Consider the following 21,888-nt stretch of genomic DNA (forward strand, 5'->3'; position numbering starts at 1 on the left):
TACCACCTCTATCGCATACACAAGGTTTTTCTTTGATTTGACCTAGTGACCTAGTTTTTGACCCGAGATGACCCATTTTCGAACTCAGCTTAGATTTCATCAAGGTTATCATTCTGACCAATATTCATGAAGATTAAATGAAAAATACAGCCTCTATCGCATACACAAGGTTTTTCTTTGATTTGACCTAGTGACCTAGTTTTTGACCCGAGATGACCCATTTTCGAACTCGGCCTAGATTTCATCAAGGTTATCATTCTGACCAATATTCATGAAGAAAAATTGAAAAATACAGCCTCTATCGCATACACAAGGTTTTTCTTTGATTTGACCTAGTGACCTAGTTTTTGACCCGAGATGACCATTTTCGAAACTCGGCCTAGATTTCATCAAGGTTATCATTCTGACCAATATTCATGAGATTAATTGAAAAAATACCACTCTATCGCATACACAAGGTTTTTCTTTGATTGACCTAGTGACCTAGTTTTTGACCCGAGATGACCATTTTCGAACTCAGCTTAGATTTCATCAAGGTTATCATTCTGACCAATATTCATGAAGATTAAATGAAAAATACAGCCTCTATCGCATACACAAGGTTTTGCTTTGATTTGACCTAGTGACCTAGTTTTTGACCCGAGATGACCCATTTTCGAACTCGGCCTAGATTTCATCAAGGTTATCATTCTGACCAATATTCATGAAGATTAATTGAAAAATACAGCCTCTATCGCATACACAAGCTAAATGTTGACAGACGACGGACGACAGACGACAGACGACAGACGACGGACGCCGGACATTGAGCGATCAGAAAAACTCACCTGAGCATTGCTCAGGTGAGCTAAAAAGGAAAAAGATTTCACTATTTTGATCAATACTCAAATCACTATGCAAACAGCGAGTTATTGAATATCTAAACTTCTGAATTAATTCTAATAATATAGGAAGCATACATAATAAAATAATATTATGGAAGTGCTGGAAATTTACTGAGAATTTTAAAAAGATATGGGAGGCATTTGTTTTCCAAGTTTTCTTATTTTCACAAAACTATAATAACTGATACTGATACAAGTTAACCTTTAGCCTGCTGCCGACAAGTGATACTGCCTTTGCAACCAGTCCAGACCAAGATTAGCCATTCAGCCTGCACATCTGTGCAGACTAATCATGGTCTGCACTGTTCGCTATTCAGTCAGTAAATTTTTAGTGAACACCCCTTTGAATAATAAATGGTACTGCCCATATGGAATGATAGACCAGTCCATTTTAGAAATTTAGCAGGGTACAGATTACATGTATCTCCTCACCTCTAAGCTTACTTCAAACATTAAGACTTGTTCATATAAACAACAACCTTTTTTTAGAAATGCTTCAGAATATGGTCATCTATCATCAATACTCAAACCAGATCAAATTTGTATGAAAATAGCGAACAACCTCTAACTGAAAGCCTCATTTTTGGCAAATATCCTTGTGAAAAAAAGTCAGTTCCAAGAGTTTTTGTTGACCATAAAGCCTTGAGGAAATCTCTCTTATTCTGTAAGTTTTTCTTATTAACTGGGAAGTCAGTCTCTTGTTTAACAGGGGATGAAACATGGTTTTTACTGATGTAACATTTATGTGAGCTGAATTTGAAAACACACTGACTAAGCAACTTAAACCTTACCCTGCTAAATTTCTAAAATGGACTGGTCCATATTTTAATTTGGACAGTACCATTAACTGTTAAAAGGGGTGCTTACCAAAAAAATATTGCGAAAAGAGCAGACCATGATCAGACTGCACAGATGTGCAGGCTGATCTTGGTCTGCACTGGTCGCAAAGGCAGAATCACTTGCTGCCAGCAGGCTAAAGGTTAAAATATCACGTTCAAAAGAATATCTGGGGCAAAAGGTCAGAAGACGTGAAGGGTGTTTTGGTGCAATAGACCAGTAAGATACATTTGTGCCAGGTTGTAAAAAACATTAGTTTACTTGACATGTCAAGTTATGAGGTAATTGCCAGTCCCTGAAAGGCCGCACAATCTCTGTTGTAAATTCATAAATGATGGCCGACTGTCAGGTGTCTATTGAAAAATAACTCAAATATTACAAATGAAAAATAGTGGTTAAACATGCATGTACATTATCACTTTGTGACATGTACGGAGTTAAATCATATTTGTTTCAAACTAAAACATACCAAAACTAATACTGTAGATACACATATACACATACATTTATGATTGTGTCAATAAAACAAGAGGGCCATGAAGGCCCTGTATCGCTCACCTGACCTATTGACCTAAAGATCATCAAGATCAACATTCTGACCAAGTTTCATTAAGATATGGTCATAAATGTAGCCTCTAAAGTGTTAACTAGCTTTTCCTTTGATTTGACCCGGTGACCAAGTTTTTGCCCCCACATGACCCAGATTTAAACTTGACCTAAAGATCATCAAGATTAACATTCTGATTAAGTTTCATGAAGATACAGTCATAAATCTGGCCTCTAGAGTCTTAACAAGCTTTTCCTTTGATTTGACCTAGTGACCTAGTTTTTAACACACCTGACCCAGATTTAAACTTGACCTATAGATCATCAAGATTAACATTCTGACCAAGTTTCATTAAGATATGGTCATAAATGTGGCCTCTAAAGTGTTAACTAGCTATTCCTTCTATTTGACCCCGTGACCTAGTTTTTGACCCGACATGACCCAGATTCGAACTTGACCTAAAGACCATCAAGTTTAACATTCTGACTAAGTTTCATGAAGATATAGTCATAAATGTGGCCTCTAGAGTGTTAACAAGCTTTTCCTTGATATGACCTAGTGACCTAGTTTTTGACTCCATCTGACCCAGATTTAAACTTGACCTAAAGATCATCAAGATTAACATTTGGACCAAGTTTCATTAAGATATGGTCATAAATGTGGCCTCTACAGTGTTAATTAGCTTTTCCTTTGATTTGACCTGGTGACCTAGTTTTTGACCCGACATGACCCAGATTCAAAATTGCCCTAAAGATCATCAAGTTTAACATTCTGACTAAGTTTCATGCAGATATAGTCATAAATGTGGCCTCTAGAGTGTTAACAAGCTTTTCCTTTGATATGACCTAGTGACCTAGTTTTTGACCCCACCTAACCCTGATTTGAACTTGAGCTATAGATCATCAAGATTAACATTTTGACCAAGTTTCATTAAGGTATGGTCATAAATGTGGCCTCTACAGTGTAAACTAGCTTTTCATTTGATTTGGCTCGGTGACCTAGTTTTTTATCCTACATGACCCAGATTCAAACTGGACCTTAAGATCATCAATATTAACAACCTGACCAAGTTTCATGAAGATACAGTCATAAATGCGGCTTCTACAGTGTTAACAAGCTTTTCCTTTGATTTGACATGGTGACCTAGTTTATGAACCCAGATAACCAAATATCGAACTCGTCCAAGATTTTATTAAGGGTAACATTCTGACCAAGTTTCATTAAGATTGGGCCAAAAATGTGACCTCTAGAGTGTTAACAAGCTTTTTCTTTGATTTGACCTGGTGACATAGTTTTTGACCCCAGATGACCCAATATCGAACTCGTCCAAGATTTTATTGAGGGTAACATCCTGACCAAGTTTCATTAAGATTGGGCCAAAATTGTGACCTCTAGAGTGTTAACAAGCTTTTCCTTTGATTTGACCTGATGACCTAGTTTTTTGACCCCAGATGACCCAATATCGAACTCGTCCAAGATTTTATTGAGGGTAACATTCTGACCAAGTTTCATTAAGATTGGGCCAAAAATGTGACCTCTAGAGTGTTAACAAGCTTTTCCTTTGATTTGACCTGATGACCTAGTTTTTGATCCCAGATGACCCAATATCGAACTCGTCCAAGATTTTATTGAGGGTAACATTCTGACCAAGTTTCATTAAGATTGGGTCAAAAATGTGACCTCTAGAGTGTTAACAGTCAAATTGTTGACGACGGACGGACGGACGGACGGACGGACGACGGACGCCGGACACAGGGTGATCACTAAAGCTCACCTTTGAGCACTTCGTGCTCAGGTGAGCTAAAAACAAAGTTCAGAAGTTTCATGACAAATTTTATCTGTTTGCAACTAAATCAACTCATACACACACATAGGGCTAACTTGAGTCCATTTTAGAGGCACTCCATTTAAAATCATGGTCTTTTTAAAGTTGTTTTTTTTTTCGGAAAAAAAACCCCAAAAACAATACAAGAATATGTTCAATGGATCTCCATTTGAACTGGTCCAGGAGCTCATTATAACTTTTCTCCCCTGAACATGATACCAAACTAAAGGTAGAATATCACCATTTAATAATGGAAACTACAAAAATTTTCGAAGCCTGAGGGGACACCCCCGCAACTGACGGTGTAAAAGTGGCTCAAACTTTTTTTAGCCATAAGTGGGCTCTGGATTTATCAATTGAACTGGATCTAGGCCTACTTTGAATGTCCAAATCCTCTCTAACCCCTTACAAAGAGATGCAGAAAGTCTGATACTTAATGTACAATATACTTTATATATTCACCCATAAACTAATTTTTTTGCCAGTACAGAAAACCATTTTGATTGAAAACCTACCCCCAAAAATTACTGTTGCAGTACAAAAGATATTTTTTCCCACAGAAGTAATGATCAATACCAGTTCATGACTGACTATGAATGGACTTATATTCTACAACTTATTATCTAGACTGTCAAATCCGAAATATGGATGAGCAAATGTTTAACTACACTGGCAAGTTATACATACTGAGCAATACTCTCATAAGAGTTTTGCTCACTTCGTACTGACAAACATTCACTATAACTACACATGTGCAATTTGGCGATATAACAGCTGTAGGAATAATATGCAAAGTTGAAAGGGTGCTGTTAAAAGGAACATCCAATTCCATTACAGAAATGATGACCAGAATTGTGTTAGAACTTTTGACACATGGATAATACGAGGCAGTAGACTGCTGAGAGAAACAAGTGAATGAGGTATTGCCATGCAATACAAAGTCCCCTACTGGAAGGCACCTAATTTTCTCTACTGCAGTATAACATAATGAACTGATAGCAGGCAACCAATCTATAATTACAAAAAAAGTATTTAATTTCAAATTTGGTAACAGTTTATTTTGAAATTGGCAGGAAAATATGAGAAACAAGAGCTGTCACTAATGGTGACAAATGCTTTCGCAGGGCCTTGACCTTCAACCTGGTGACCCCAAAGTCAGTAGGGGTCGTGTACTCAATAAGTACTATCAGCATGTGAAGTTTGAAGGTCCTGGGTGCAGTGGTTCGCGAGTAAAGTGCCTTCATGTAAAAAGTTAACGTTTTGACGAATGAACAAACGGATGGATAGTTGAAAACTAATATGCCTCCCTTCGGGGGCATAAAAATGTAAGAAATCATATTAAAAGGAAGTAATTCTTAAGAAAACAAGAGCACTGCCTTGTGGGTGCAGATCGCTGGCTTAGCGCAAAACAGTTGTAACTCCTTCTTTATTTCATATAAGTTACAACCGTTTTGCGCTAAGCCCACGAGATGCTCATCTGATTTTTTTGTCTCTGTATAATAGAAATATTGTCCTACCCATGATTTTCTAAGTCCAAAAGGGGAAATAATTCTTGCAAAAAGCAATGTAGAGTTATGGTACTTGCTGTGCAGAGTCAGCTTTTAATGGTGAATAACTGCTACAAGCTTTAAAACAATAGACCATTAAGGAGAAAGGTTGACCTAAACGCAAAACTTAACCAAGAAATCTGATTTTTTCTAAGTCCAAAAGGGGCCATAATTCTTGCAAAAAGTATAATGGAGTTCTGTTTCTTGCTGCACAGAGTCAGCGTTTGATGGTGAACAAGTGTTGCAAGTTTCAAAGCAATAGCTTTGATAGTTTAGGAGAAAAGTTGACCTAAACATAAAACTTAACCAAGGAATCTGATATTTTCTAAGTCCAAAAGGGGCCATAATTCTTGCAAAAAGCAGGATGGAGTTATGTTTCTTGCTGTACAGAGTCAGCTATTCATGGTGAACAAGTGTTGCAAGTTTTAAAGCAAAAGCTTTGATAGTTTAGGAGAAAAGCTGACCTAAACATAAAACTAAACCAGATGCCAACACCGACACATAAAGTGATGACAATAACTCATCGTTTTTTCCCCAAAAATCAGATGAGCTAATAAACCAACAATTTTTTTAATTGGGTCCATATGACACATCAGCTTATTTAAAAATATTTTACTGACTGGACAGGAAAAGATCAATGTTGACTTTAGACCTTCAGGTGTGATCTTGACCTTTGCACTAGTGGTCTGGGTATTGAACATGACAAAGTGTCTCATTCATAATTGGGAACATTTGTGTCAAGTAACATTAAAATCCCTAAATTGATGACAGAGTTATGGACAAGAAAGGAAAAAAATCTTATTGACTTTTGACCTCTAACAGTGACCTTGACCTTTAAGTTAGAGATAAGGGGTTGCATCTGACAAGTTGTCTCACTATGGAAATATTTGTACCAAGTAATACTAAAATCCCTTCATACATTGACCATACTTAAACACCCTATCACCCTCTGAATTCCAAGTGTGACCTTGATCTTTGAGCTAGGGGTCTGGGTGTCATGCATGACACATCATCCTATTATGGGTTACATTTGTTCTAAGTAATATTAAAATTCCTTTAAGGATTGTCAAGTTACAGACCAGACAAAAAAACAAGAGCTGTCCGTAAGACAGCATGCTCCACTATTCGGCGATTTGACAGTAAAATGAATGTATATCTCAATAAGAGACCTCTACTTTAAAAGGAAGATACACCAAAATACAAAAAGATATATTTTGAGCTTCAAGTCATTATCTTATATAGTACCAAAGTTATGTCAGAAAACGAAGTTTGTCAAAAAAGTTTAAGTATGAAAAGGGCATAATTTGGTCAAAAATACAAATGAGAGTTATGGGGATTGTTTCCACACATGCAGATGATGATGATAAAGATACATTTTAAGTTTCAAGCGAAGATTGCCAAAAAAATTTTAAGTATGAAAGGGGCATAACTCTGTCAAAAATACAATTTGAGTATTAAGATATAAGGAACAGTAACAAATATATGACAGAAAAACAAAGGTTGCCGAAAAACTTTAACCTAAAAATAACCTAAATATAACACCTTGGTGACCTTGACCTTGGGTATAATGGGCCCAGCCCCTGCACATACTTTATTTGTATGCTGAACAATGTTTATGTGAACTTACAGTAAGATATAAGCAATAGTAACAAAAAGATAGGACAGAAAAACAAAGGTTCTCGAAAAACTTTAACCTTAAAAATAACCTAAGTATAACACCTTGGTGACCTTGACCTTGAGTATAATGGGCCCAGCCCCTGCACATACTTTGTTTGCATGCTGAACAATGTTAATGTGAAGTTACAGTAAGATATAAGCGATAGTAACAAAGAAAAACAAAGGTTGCAGAAAAACTTTAACCAAGAAAACTCACGCCGACGCCGGGGTGAGTAGAAAAGCACCCCTATTCTCAATAGTGGAGCTAAAAAGCCCTGTTGGCCTTTGACCTCCAAGTGTGACCTTGACCTTTCAGCTAAGTGTCCGGGTTTTGTGCATGACATGTTGTTTCATCTAGGGGAATATTTGTGCTAACTGATATTTTAATCCTGTTTTGTATCACAAAGTTATGGATCACACAGGAAAAAACCCTATTCACCTTTGATCTCCAAGTGTGACCTTGACTTTTAAGGTAGGGTTCTGAATTGCGTATGACACATCGTCTGATTATTGGGAACATTTATGCCAAGTGTTATCCAAATCCCTTGATGAATGACAGAGTTATAGAATGGACATTAATTAATTAATATTTGGCTGCCAAGTGTGACCTTGGCCTTTGAGCTAGGGGTCTGAAAGTTGTGCACGTCACATCGTCTTATTATGAGGTACATTTGTGCTAGGTAATATTAAAATCCCTTCACTGATGGCAGAGTTATGGTCTGGACAGTGAAAAAGCCCTCCTGACCTTTGACCTTCAAGTGTCACCTTGATCTTTGAGCTAGTGGGTGGGTTATGCATATGATTTGTTGACTCATCATGAGGAACATTTGTGCCAAGTAATATCCAAATCCCTTGATGAATGACAGAGTTATGGACCAGACATAAAACTGTGGACATACGGACAGAAAAACGCAATCCTATAGTCCCCGAAACTGGTTTTTAACCAGTAGGGGATTAAAAAGTACCCCATACTGCCACACAACGTGCATATTAATGTGACATTATATAAAAGCGATTGGCATTATTAAGTAATTAAAAGCAAGCCTGGAACTGTTGCTGCTGAAGGACCAGTAGTAATGTTCATTAACTTTAAACCAGTATATGGTGCATCCTACTATTAACAGAATTAATTCTCTACCATATTTTACTGCAGCACATTAGAATACTTGGACACAAAAAAATGTTAAATAGATACAATCAGCTGAAATGTCACATCTTCTCAAGAAGGAAAAGGACACGTTTTTCTGCAACACCTTTCAGATTTACACTTTTTATCACACCAAACCATCAAACCTGTGCCGTAGACCACCAGTGAAAAGAGACAATCTGTCTCTAAAAACAATTTAATTTATTTCAGATTCAGGAGTATTTCAACCTGTATATGAACACCATTTGCAAATAACACCAGTATTGTGCACTCAGAAGTGTATTTGTTTGTTTGTTTTGAGTTTAACACCATCTTTCAGCAGTATTTCAGATTATGTAACAGGAGGCAGTTAACCTAACCAGTGTTCCTGGATTCTGTACCAGTACAAACCTGTTCTCCGCAAGTAACTGCCAACTTCCCATCAAGAATCAGAAGTGGAGGATGAATAATTTCAGACATAATGCCATTTTAACAAATCTTCACGGAGAACACATGCCTTGCCTAGGGACTGAACTCCTGACCCCGCAATCCGTAGTACTATGCTCTCTCCCAAGTGTGGTCATTATAAAGAATTATAGCACTGTGGAAAAATATTGAAAAAAATTTTTTTGTATCTTCAACAAGATTCTGATTAAATAGTTACACAAAGTTAACAGCATTGTGAAAAATAGTGAAATACAATGAGTTATATGTTTAGATAAATTAAAAACTACTGTTAAAATCATGAGCTTCCGACAAGCAAGCTCGAAAAAAGGTGTGTAAAGTTTAGTGTATTAACAAATGCTACGGTTTAGCTAGGGGGGAACAAAGTCCGGTTGCACTAGATAGAGCCACAAACAACATTCAGGCAAAATAAAACAAGAAATTTACCCTCAAGTTTGGTTAATATTTGTTTTAACGTCTTAAATGTGGGTCGTTCTTCCCAATCCTGATTAAAAAAGCAGTTTAAATGTACAATGTTAAGAATTAATTGGTAATTGTAAAATATATAAATTTTAAAGGTGGTCTAACTTTTGTTGACTTGTAATTTAGGCATCAACAAACATTTCAAAAGGCTGAACTTAAAACTATAGGGGAATCTAGTGACAATTTAACAAATTTAGTACAGATAAACATATTCCATAAACCTCATGTAAGGAGAACACATAGATTTAATACTGATCACAGCACCTACATTTGGCTGTAGGCTAGGCAAGTATTTGGGAGAGTAAGTGCACAAAAAAACCCGGATCTTTTGATTATCCTTCTGATAAAACATCTTTCAGGTCAACCAGATTATGTTAAAGTTAGTGTTGGGAAATTAATTCCACAACAGAGCTGTCTGTAAAACACACATTCCCCTTCCCCACCAAGATGGTCTATAAAAGACAACTGGGTATGGCATTTTCAGTGTCAAGTATATTATGACCTTGACAGGAGTCATTTGCTTAGGAAATAGATTTTAGTTTTGCGTTATTTTTGGCAAATAAACCACAGTTTTGAGTTCAGATGCGTAGAAATCAAATCACGAAGGCCGAAGGCCTGAGAGATTAATTGCGACACAAAATAATCTGAACAAAAAAATCTTAAAAGTGTTAGAATGATCATTACAACATACCCACCTCTTCTTCAAAGGTGGGGAGAGGCATAATAAACATCAACTTCAACACAACATGTTCAATGTGAATGTACCAAATTTACATGTTATATAAAATGTTATTATAAACACTTGTAACTGAAGGATAATCTTTATCCCCTGAAACAAATGGCATCTACAAAAGGTAAACATAACCACTTTTAGACAGTAAAACCCTGGCACAATGTTCATAAAAACAGTTTCAGTCTCAGCTATGTCTGATAATGAAACTTTGTCATTTAGATCAAATTGCATGTTAAGTAAATAACTTTTTTTTTTTCAAATGACTTCAGTTCTGATGGTCTGTCTCAACTGGAATTTAATCTTGAAGTGTTGCTATCAAAATTTGTATCTCGACCTCATCTGAGGCTGAAAAATGCTTTGTGAATGTGGGGTCAGAACTAGTTTATATCAAAGCCATACTGGCACTAATTCCTAAAATAAAAATACTTTATCAGATCCTGAACCTCAAATGATGATTATAGTTTAGTTTGTCTGGTATTTACCTTTTTCCAGCAGTCCATCATAATCTGGTATGTTCTCTGAGGAGACGCCTCAGGTTTAGGTAATCGTTTATTTGCTGTGCAGACAAAATCTACAACATCTGCATTCCTCATCTGATCATACGGCATCTGGCCACAGGTGAAAATCTCCCACATCAATACACCTGAAATTTTACGGTGAAGATAATTTCATAAATATTCTATATTCAATTCCTGCAAGCCGTTTTTGACAAGACACTGAAGTTGCTGTTTGACAGAAGGTGAAGTAATTGTAACTCCAAGTTAGAAATTACAGAACATGTCTCTTAAATTTATGTCAAACAATTAAGACTCAGTTATCACTTAAGTACCTTTCAGATCAGCCTAGAGTTAATGAGCAAAGAAGGAGACTTTTTATGAAATGTTTAACATACAAGAGGTTACATATTTTTTCTTAAAGCTTTTGTTTTACGTAACAGTATTTCAATCAGTAACTTAGAAATCGTTTAATTTCGAGGGAATGAACACTTGTGGTTTTGGTCAAAACAGCTATTTCGTGGGGATAGAAATCTGTGGATTTCTAATTCTGAAGAAAAATTGAATGGGAACTTTATTTGTTCAAAAATCCTTGCATTTTAATTCCATGGGAACTAGTTTTCATGGATTTTGCAATTGCTTCAATCTTTGAAAAATAATTCCCCATCAATAATAATGATTTACAAGAAAAACAGCCTATCTGGATTGCTTACCTTGATCTCCACAAGTAAAATACAACTTCTCAAAATTATAATACAAAAGACGGGCATGTACTGATTCTTCAAACAAAACAAGAGCTGTCTCCATAGGATGACATATGCCCCCGATGGCACTTTGAATGAGTAGTTATGGCCGATGTTAGAGTTTAGGACCTTTGACCTACAGAGCTGGGTCTTGCGCGCGACACGTCGTCTTACTGTGTCACACATTCATGCGTAGTTATTTTAAAATCCATGCATGAATGACAAAGATATGGACCGGACACGCCCATCAATGCACTATCATGAAAAATGACCTTTAACGTCTAAGTGTGACCTTGACCTTTGAGCTACGGTCCTAGGTCTTGCGCGCGACACGTCATCTTACTGTGGTACACATTCATGCCAAGTTATTTGAAAATCCATCCATGGTTGACAAAGATATGGACCGGACACGCCCATCAATGCACTATCCTTTAAAGTCTAAGTGTGACCTTGACCTTTCAGCTATGGACCTGGGTCTTGCGCGTGACACGTCGTCTTACTGTGGTACACATTCATACCAAGTTATTTGAAAATCTATCCATCGATGACAAAGATATGGACCGGACACGCCCATCAATGCACTATCCTTTAATGTCTAAGTGTGACCTTGACCTTTGAGCTACGGACCTGGGTCTTGCGCGCGACATGTCGTCTTACTGTGGTACATATTCATGCCAAGTTATTTGAAAATCCATCCATCGATGACAAAGATATGGACCGGACATGCCCATCAATGCACTATCCTTTAATGTCCAAGTGTGACCTTGACCTTTGAGCTACGGACCTGGGTCTTGCGCGCGACACGTCGTCTTACTGTGGTACACATTCATGCCAAGTTATTTGAAAATCCATCCATCGATGACAAAGATATGAACTGGACACGAAAATTGCGGACAGACTGACAGACGGTTCAAAAACTATATGCCTCCCTTTGGGGGCATAAAAACATTTTTATCATAGAATGCAGTAAATATTCAGGGTCCTCCATGGCCGAGTGGTTCAGGTACCTGACTTAAAATCACTTGCCCCTCACCTACGTGGGTTTGAGCCTCACTTGGAGCATTGAATTCTTCATGTGAGGAAGCTATCCAGCTAGCTTAGGAAAGTTTGGTGGTTCTTTCCAGGTGCCAACCCGTGATGAAATAATGCCCATATGGGCACCTGGAGTCTTCCTCCACCATGAAATGCAGGAAAGTCGCCATATGATCTATAATTTTTGTCAGTGTGACATTAAACCCAACAAAAACAAAACAAAAACAGACATTATTCAAGCAATAAACTTACCAAATGCCCATACATCTGATTTACTGCTAAACCTCGTAAAACTGAGAACTTCGGGTGGTGCCCATTTCACCGGGAATTTTGTTCCTGTTGAACTAGTGTATTCATCGTCTATAACATATCTGAAATAGGGAATGTTCAAAACTTAGAAACATCAAACACAGACCCTATTCATACAATAATCCATAATATGACAATTTTTAATGAAGACGTAACTCTGAAATATGATAGACAAAATCTTTCTGTACATGTGCATATCAAACAAAAAAGAACGGAACTGTTTTTATGACAGCTTCCAGTCAATTCTTGATTTATGTCTATTACTCTTAATCATTTAATACTTTAAATTTCAGACTACGGAGTGTGCACTAAATATAGAATGAGAAGAACTTCCATAATAAGACTGTTTTTCTTTTTTTTCTTAAGACTTTACAAAACAAATAAAAAAAAATTTAAATTACTGATATCTTTAATTTTACCCTGACCTTATAAAAACACTTTTCTTTCTATTCTTTTTACACAGTCACGGCAAACATCAATGCCAAAAATATATTGTATAGGCATAAAGGCTTTATCGCTCACCTAGCTAATCCAAAGTCAGCGACCTTTATTATTTGGCTATCTCCCACTAAACAATTTCTTGCTGCTAAGTCTCTATGTATAAAACTACGGCTTTCTAAATATTCCATTCCATTACACACTTGTATACAAATGTCCACTAGTGTGTCAATTTTGTTTAATAATCTATGTTTGTGACGCTTTAAGTATGTCAGCAGGGCACCTGAAAAAGTTATTTATATTACATTTGCATTTATATTACATCAAGTCTTTGTCTAAGAATTTTTGCCTGGCTAAGAAATGAGTATCTCCATTTTCAAAATACACTTGAACTTTGATTTAGGAACTTGACTAAAATTCTGCAAAGATACTTATAGCATTTTAAAATGCTGTTAAAACATTCTGCGACTGTTTGATCCATCATTTCTGTAACAAGGTTTACCTTGATTTCTCTTTTAAGACAATACCATTAATAGTATACATAATTAAAAAAAAAAAAATTGCTATGGTGGTATTAGGACTTCAAACTATCTTGATAAGTTTTAGGGTGGTAATGGGAACTTCAAACTATCTTGTTAAGTTTTAGGGTGGTAATGGGAACTTCAAACTATCTTGGTAAGTTTTAGGGTGGTAATGGGAACTTCAATCAATCTTGGTAAGTTTTAGGGTGGTAATGGGAACTTCAAACTATCTTGATAAGTTTTAGGGTGGTAATGGGAACTTCAAACTATCTTGGTAAGTTATAGAGTGGTAATGGGAACTTCAAACTATCTTGATAAGTTTTAGGGTGGTAATGGGAACTTCAAACTATCTTGATAAGTTTTAGGGTGGTAATGGGAACTTCAAACTATCTTGTTAAGTTTTAGGGTGGTAATGGGAACTTCAAACTACCTTGATAAGTTTTAGGGTGGTAATGGGAACTTCAAACTACCTTGATAAGTTTTAGGGTGGTAATGGGAACTTCAAACTACCTTGATAAGTTTTAGGGTGGTAATGGGAACTTCAAACTACCTTGTTAAGTTTTAGGGTGGTAATGGGAACTTCAAACTACCTTGTTAAGTTTTAGGGTGGTAATGGGAACTTCAAACTACCTTGGTAAGTTTTAGGGTGGTAATGGGAACTTCAAACTACCTTGGTACGTTTTAGGGTGGTAATAGGAACTTCAAACTACCTTGATAAGTTTTAGGGTGGTAATAAGAACTTCAATCTATCTTGATAAGTTTTTAATCTTTTTATTTTCCATTGTCAATTTTAGCCATTTTTGAAATATTTTTTGAAAGTTCAATTTAGACTTTGTGAATGGGTTGTTCTAAAACTTTCAGAATATCCTGGTTAGCATCAAAGCAACTTTTCTCTTTTTTGTCGTAATTGTGATTTACACAAGGAAAGTGTATTTTTGACCATAAAATTGACATTATCCATATACAAATTCTCCACATGTACAAGAGGTAGTATGAAATGACTTCTGGCATGATATCCTTAATTAAATCTCCTTGGGATCAAGCTGATGACCCCACCCCCGTCCCCACCCCACATATCCATATTTTTTGTTCTCCCTATTGCACTAAGAGGGCAGACTAATTTAAGTATTATATTTAAACAAGTAAAGCAATACTCTTTCTACATACCATATTGCATCAATTCTGTGACTATAATTAGAGGTTTGGATTTTGTGACTACTCCATACAACTGTACTAAGTTTGGATGGCTTAGTTGGCTGAAAAAAAAATTACCACAATCATGTGACTGATTATACTATATCTATAAGATATATCTTGCTTTGCATGATTATATCAACGCCTTAGTTGGCTGCAATAAAAAAATTATTCATCACATGATTTTATGATATCTGTATCTTGTTTTGCATGTTTACATCAACAGTGACGATAAACAAATAAAAGACTTTTCAACAAAGCAGTAAGCTTTTTTGCAAGCTTGTCAGTTGAAAATTAGTACAAACAAGTAGCAGTTCTCTAACAACATATCATATATCTCCAGGCAAAATGCTTTCAGAGTAATATGTGCAAATGTGTCCAGCATGTAGGTGGACTGTGTTGAAATGCGAGTGGATGGAGTTTAATGACATATTTTAGTGTCCTGGCCCCGTGTTCACAAAACATTTTCAGTCTCAGCTAAGTTTGATAATGAAACTTTATTTGTCATTTCTATCTAAATAGCATGTTTAAATTTTAAATTGGCTATTCAGTATTGATGTCAGTCTCAACTGGAATTGAACTTTATAGTTTTCATAAAATTAATATCAAAATTTCGAACTCAAACTCAGCTGGGACCGAAAAATGTTTTGTGAACATGGTGCCTGGAGCCAAAACCATCAAAGTTCCATACTACTATGACTACACCCTAAAATTTTTATTTGTCTTAATTTTCAATCAAGCTCTCAAGTTTTCTTTACAGTTAGAAAGTTGTCATGGTAACCTATCCCACTTATGACCTGCCGAGACTTACGTCATGGTTTTGGCCTCCTCTAAGAAGGCGTCCTCTGACATCGTTCTCTCCTTCATCATTTTGGCAGCCACCACTCTACCATGCCATTTGCCTTTATGAACAGTCTGTCAACAAATGATACAATGATAATTTTCAGTCTGTTTACAGACTGGTGCATAAACCAAGATAATGTAAAACATGGTAATTTTCTTTCCAAAAGATGGGCAATATATCAAAAATCTGCTCTCTTTGACAGACCAAAGCATTTTGTTTCTTGTTTTTTCTTTGATTTGTGTGTGTTAAAGGTGGGGGTAAAACAAACAGAATTTCAGTTATGTAACATTACGAGCTAAAATAGCATGTAACTGCACTTTATACCAATTTTGGCCAGCTCTCTTTATTAAGTAAAATGCAACTCCCGTAACAGACAGGGAAGATAACCACCCCTAGTCATAATGTTCATGTATTAGATAAAACTGGCATACTGTGTACACTTGATACAACTGAAATATTACATAGATCTGTTTTCAAAAAAATATGCACCACCCACCCCTGATGGCCTGTCTGAGATAAATGGGTATGTATCTGGCAAGTTAGTAACACCAATATCATTAGTGGTCAAGCACCATGACCTTTGACCTACTGATCCCTTGAACAGGGAACATATGAGCCGTGCCATGAGAAAACCAACATAGTGGGTATGCGACCAGCATGGATCCAGACCAGCCTGCGCATCCGCGCAGTCTGGTCAGGCTCCATGCTGTTCGCTTTTAAAGCCTATTGGAATTGGAGAAACTATTAGCGAACAGCATGGATCCTGACCAGACTGCGCGGATGCGCAGGCTGGTCTGGATCCATGCTGGTCGCAAAGCCACTATGTTGGTTTTCTCATGGCACGGCTCATATAATAACTGCAAGCAGTGATCCTATGATCTTTGAAAGTCATAAACCCACGTCATCTGCTCCAGTACCCAATTCAAACATTTTTTAGTCCTAAGGTCTTTGTAACCCAAGATAATAGTCAGCTACTGACCACATATTTCTATTGAGTTTTTTAAACATAGGACCAAATGTTTTCTAGCTTTGAATTGAAACTGTTTTCCACCTTGCGGTCGCAGTGGCCTTCAACCTGTATAAGAATAATCAAAAGAAAAAAACTATCTAGAGACTACAGGCAATTTTCCTCTGAAGTGTGACAACTTTATACCCAGTATTCTCATGTTATTGTCTGGAAAATCTTGTGGCCTAGACGTTTGACAGCCCCACCCTTAAAAACAACAAAGGTCATCAAAAAGTTTTATTCAAACTTACACCAAAGCAACCTGAACCGAGAACTTCAAATAATTCCAAATCATTCCTATCAAGCTCCCATTTACCTGAAAAGATAAAATAGAAAATATATTCAGGAACTAAAGAAAGATTTATTGTAACTGGAAAAGCTGTTTAAACAAAATAGATTACACATGAAAAATGCATGATAAAAACAGTTTTAACCTTTTGAGTCTTTCTCTAAATCTATAGTCATTTCTTGCTGAATATCACACGGTAGGTCCATCTGAGAATTTTCGTATTGTTTTTTTCTTAAATAACTGCATTTCAAAATTCGTAACAGGATTGCAGTTAAAAGGCTGACTAGTAAGGAAATTCAAAGAACAAGAGGGCCATGATGGCCCTATATCGCTCACCTGTTATCATTGCACTTAAGGACAAGCCTTCAAGGTCAAAAGATCATAATAGAAATCAATCAAAAGAATTATGAGAAAATATAGTTGAAATTTTCTTTAAGTTACTTAAAAACAAGATTTGAAAACTTTTTGTAGAGGTCCACTAGGCAATGCTACATGTCAAATATCTAAGCTCTTCTGGTTTATTTTTAGAAAGTTTTGAAGATTTTTCTATGTACAATCAAGTAACCCCATAGGGCAGAGTCAATTTGACCCCAGGGGTCATGATTTGAATAAACTTTGTAAAAGTCTAATAGGCAATGCTACATGTCAAATATCTAAGCTCTAGGCCTTCTGGTTTATTTTTAGAATTTTTTTTTAAGATTTTCCTATGTAAAATCAAGTGACCCCTAGGGGCGGAGTCAATTCTGACCCCGGGGGACAAGGTTTGAAAAATTTTTGTAGAGGTCTACTAGGCAATGCTACATGTCAAATATCTAGTCTCTAGGCCTTCTGGTTTATTTTTAGAAAATTTTTGAAGATTTTCCTATGTAAAATCAAGTGACCCCTGGTGGGGGGGTCAATTTTGACCCAGGGGGTCATGATATGAACAAATTTTGTAGAGGTCCACTAGGTAATGCTACATGTGAAATATCTAAGCTCTAGGCCTTCTGGTTTATTTTTAGAAAACTTTTGAAGATTTTCCTATGTAAAGTCAAGTGACCCCTAGGGCGGGGTCAATTTTGACCCCCGGGTCATAATTTGAACAACTTTAGTAGAGGTCCACTAGGCAATGCTACATGTCAAATATCTAAGCTCTAGGGCTTCTGGTTTTTGAGAAGAAGATTTTTTAAATATTTTCCTATGTAAAATCAAGTGACCCCTGGGGCGGGGTCAATTCTGACCCAAGGGGCCATGATTTGAATAAATTTTATAGAGGTCCACTAGGCAATGCTACATGTGAAGTATCTAAGCTCTAGGCCTTCTGGTTTATTTTTAGAAATTTTTTGAAGATTTTCCTATGTAAAATCAAGTGACCCCTGGGGCGAGGTCAATTTTGACCCCGGGGTCATGATTTGAACAATTTTAGTAGAGGTCCACTAGGCAATGCTACACGTCAAATATCTAAGCTCTAAGGCTTCTGGTTTTTGAGAAGAAGATTTTTTAAGATTTTCTTATGTAAAATCAAGTGACCCCTGGGGCGGGGTCAATTTTGACCCCGGGGTCATGATTTGAACAAACTTGGTAGAGGTCTACTAGGCAATGCTTCAAACCATATATCTAAGCTCTAGGGCTTCTGGTTTTTGAGAAGAAGATTTTTAAAGTTTTTCCTTTCGGTTGCCATGGCAACCAGTGTTCTGCATGGAATTCAATTCTTTGAACAATTTTGAAAGGGGGCCATCCAAGGAACATCCCTGTGAAGTTTCATCAAAATTGGCCTGTTGGTTTAGGAGGAGATGTTGTTTAAAGGAAAGTGTGGACGGACGACGGACGGACGGACAGACGGACGGACGGACGGACGGACGGACGCCGGACGGTGAGCGATCACAATACCTCACCCTGAGCACTTTGTGCTCAGGTGAGCTAAAAAGTGGGCATAATTCAAGAATACTGGTAGAAGAGTTATGACCCTTGTGTAAAATGACATGGGTGATGATGAGGAACAACTATATCAAGTTTGAAGTAAATATCCATTGACAGAGATAAAGTGAAAATGCATCAAAACTTTAAACTGAAATTCTACATAAAAAGTACTAGGTATAATTCACGAAATCCAAAATACAGTTACTGAGTAACACTGTTGATTTTTTTTGTTTTAGTAACAGTGACCTTGACTCCACTGATCCCATATTCAAACCCAACCCTTTTCTTACTATAAGCTACCTACCTAGGTATCATTGCAACTAAAGTTACTTAACGGTAATGATAATTTTGATGCCACCCATCCACCTGTCTGCCCAATAAAATCAACAACTTTCAACTTTAAATATATCATTTACAGTATGGGTGATGTAATATGATATTTCACTGATGAAAGGTGGTATTTCATCATTTTATAGTGTTGCAGAAGTGACGCTTTTCATCCCAAAGTTTATGCCACAGATGATGACTAAACTTTATACATAATGTGGTACCTAACACTAAGTTATGGTTTACTTATTTTACGAAGGATCACTTACTATGACCAAAGCCAGCAGTTACTGGTGCATTCTTGTTCTTTGCTGGAGGTGCTTTTAATCTTGTAGCAATACCGCCAGCATTATGTTTGTGATAATAGATTAAGTCCGGTATTGTAACAAATGCATGCTTCTCTGCCAGGTAGAATCTATCCTGCTCATTCTTTTTGATGTGGTAATGTCGCACTACTCCTTCTCGACTGAAACATGTACAGCATGTCAACATTATAAATGTGGCACTACTCCGACTTGACTGAAACACATATCATAAACATGGACCTACTCTGTCTTAACTGAAACATATAAAATTGGACAACATTATGTATTATCTCATTACTCTGTTTTGATTGAAACATGCATGACATTATAAATGTGGCACTACACTGTCTTGACTGAATCATACATAAATAAATGTGGCACTTCTCTGTCTTGACTGAAACATGTACAACATGAAAACATTATAAATGTCGCACTGCTCATTCTTGACTGAAACATGTACAATAGGACAACATTATCAATGTGCATTATTATATAATAATATTGCTTATTACTGTCCTTTATGTATAATATTTCAAGTTTCACTACCATTTTAAGGCAGTGGATGCGCAACTGTGTTTTCTCTGTACGTAATTTCAGAATTCTCTGGATTTTAAGAAAATCACTGCTGGTGTAACGGTCAGTTCTAAGAATGCCCAAATAACATACAAAATATGAAATTTGGCAGAAACTGATGAGTCTCAGTAAGTCAGTAGAAATGGTATCAGCACAGTCATCAATAAAGCATGTCTTTAGTAAATGCCATGTAAAAGCCTGAAATTGTTTATTTCTTTACGAAAATAAAAGAAACCCCGGAGACACCTTTATATGAACATCTATGAACATTTCACTTCAAACTTATTATAATAGACACAATTTTATACATGTATGATGCAACATAATAGGAATAAAGATACAGGTATATGGCAGGGTACAAAATATTCAAGGATTGCATACTATGGAAAACAAAAGCAGGCACTTACAATTACATTTGAGCCGCACCATGAGAAAACCAACATAGTGCATTTGCGACCAGAATGGATCCAAACCAGCCTGTGCATCCGCACAGTCTGGTCAGGATCCATGCTGTTCACTAACGGTTTACCTAAATGCTATAGGCTTTTGTGGTTTTCTCATTGTGCGGCTCATTGAATCATTCAAAATGACTAGACTGATGATAATTCAGTCACTTTAAGCAGTCTGTTCACAAATATAATGCAGAAATGTATGAAATGATCTCTTCTTGGAAAATGTATTTTCTAAAGGGACTTTTGGTATGACTTAATTTAATAGCATATACAATTGTGTAGGTTTCCCTGAATAGCATGTCTATAGTATATAACAGTATATTATAGTCTAAAACGCATTGCAACTGCTTTAATCCATTAACAGGCTAAATTTTTGCATGGATATATTTTACCACCTTTTTAGTTATTTACGAGATAATTTATTGACTTATGATTAACTGAACATTTTCACTCTGTAATATCTTCGTATTCAACTGTGGTTTCATAGTGTGTTTCATAATACACAATGTACATCCTTATAGGAATCAATACACTTAAACAACCTTTTAAAAGGCTTAGCCTGCTAGTATCAAGAGATTTTGCCTTTGCGACCAGTGCAGTCACCAAGATCAGCCTGCACCTCCATGCAGACTGATCATGGTCTGCATAATAGTGTTTGCTAATGATTCAGTCAGTAAATTTTCAGTGAACACCCCTTCGAATAATAAATGGTACTGCCAAAACTGAATGACAGACCAGTCCATTTTAGAAATCTAGCAGGTTAAGGATTAAAACTGTAGATCACTTCTCCAACAACATGTACATATAGAATATATGAGCATTTAGATACAGGACGCATACAAGACTCTCAAACTCAGCACACTTGACTACTTTCACTATGTAAGTCATGCACTCATATATACACGGCAGATCAAACTTCCCTCACTGTAGAGTCATGCAATTTTATAACAAAGAGAAACTGAAACTGAAACTGCCACTATTTGAGTACTTCATCAAACAATAGAAGATACACTTATATCAATAGAAAACGTTACCCTGGTACCGGTACTTCACCACTGAGTCAAATAAGAAATAAAATCATATAAAATACATGTTGTGTAGTAAACATTATTTACTCCTGTAGATATTAACATAAATGATCATTTTGGCTGTCTTGTACTACAAGTGAAATGACTCAAATGGCCTGTGACTGCCTTGATTAACTGGACATTAACTGTTACAATTTCTACCTAACGTCTTAATATATTTCAAAATGATACTGGCACTTCTGCAGAAGAAAACTAAATGCTGTAAGTTAACATTTTGTCTGGTCAGATGACTAAAGAAGTCTTGCTTGTCTCTTGGGTACCAAGTCAAATCCACACAGCATGGTCATACTGT

General features: G+C 36.4%; 1 protein-coding gene across 4 annotated transcripts in view; it reads right to left on the reverse strand.

Moving 5' to 3' along the window:
• The window catches only part of LOC123557056 (tyrosine-protein kinase Tec-like), a 71,926-nt gene that overhangs the window by 5,000 nt on the left and 45,038 nt on the right, over positions 1-21,888 (reverse strand). For 2 of the 4 annotated variants that reach the window (XM_053543372.1, XM_045348257.2), the window contains 7 exons: positions 19,448-19,644; positions 16,915-16,979; positions 15,625-15,728; positions 14,787-14,875; positions 13,183-13,381; positions 12,604-12,722; positions 10,565-10,725 (listed from right to left, as the gene is read on the reverse strand). In XM_053543372.1, the coding sequence (XP_053399347.1) occupies positions 10,565-10,725; positions 12,604-12,722; positions 13,183-13,381; positions 14,787-14,875; positions 15,625-15,728; positions 16,915-16,979; positions 19,448-19,644 (934 nt within the window). Of the gene's footprint in view, positions 1-9,313; positions 9,372-10,564; positions 10,726-12,603; positions 12,723-13,182; positions 13,382-14,786; positions 14,876-15,624; positions 15,729-16,914; positions 16,980-19,447; positions 19,645-21,542; positions 21,564-21,888 lie in introns of all 4 variants that reach the window. The other 2 variants (XM_053543371.1, XM_053543370.1) reach the window with 2 other exon arrangements.

Source organism: Mercenaria mercenaria, chromosome 5 (genome assembly GCF_021730395.1).
Source record: "Mercenaria mercenaria strain notata chromosome 5, MADL_Memer_1, whole genome shotgun sequence".
In the NCBI taxonomy this organism is placed as follows: Eukaryota; Metazoa; Mollusca; class Bivalvia; order Venerida; family Veneridae; genus Mercenaria; species Mercenaria mercenaria.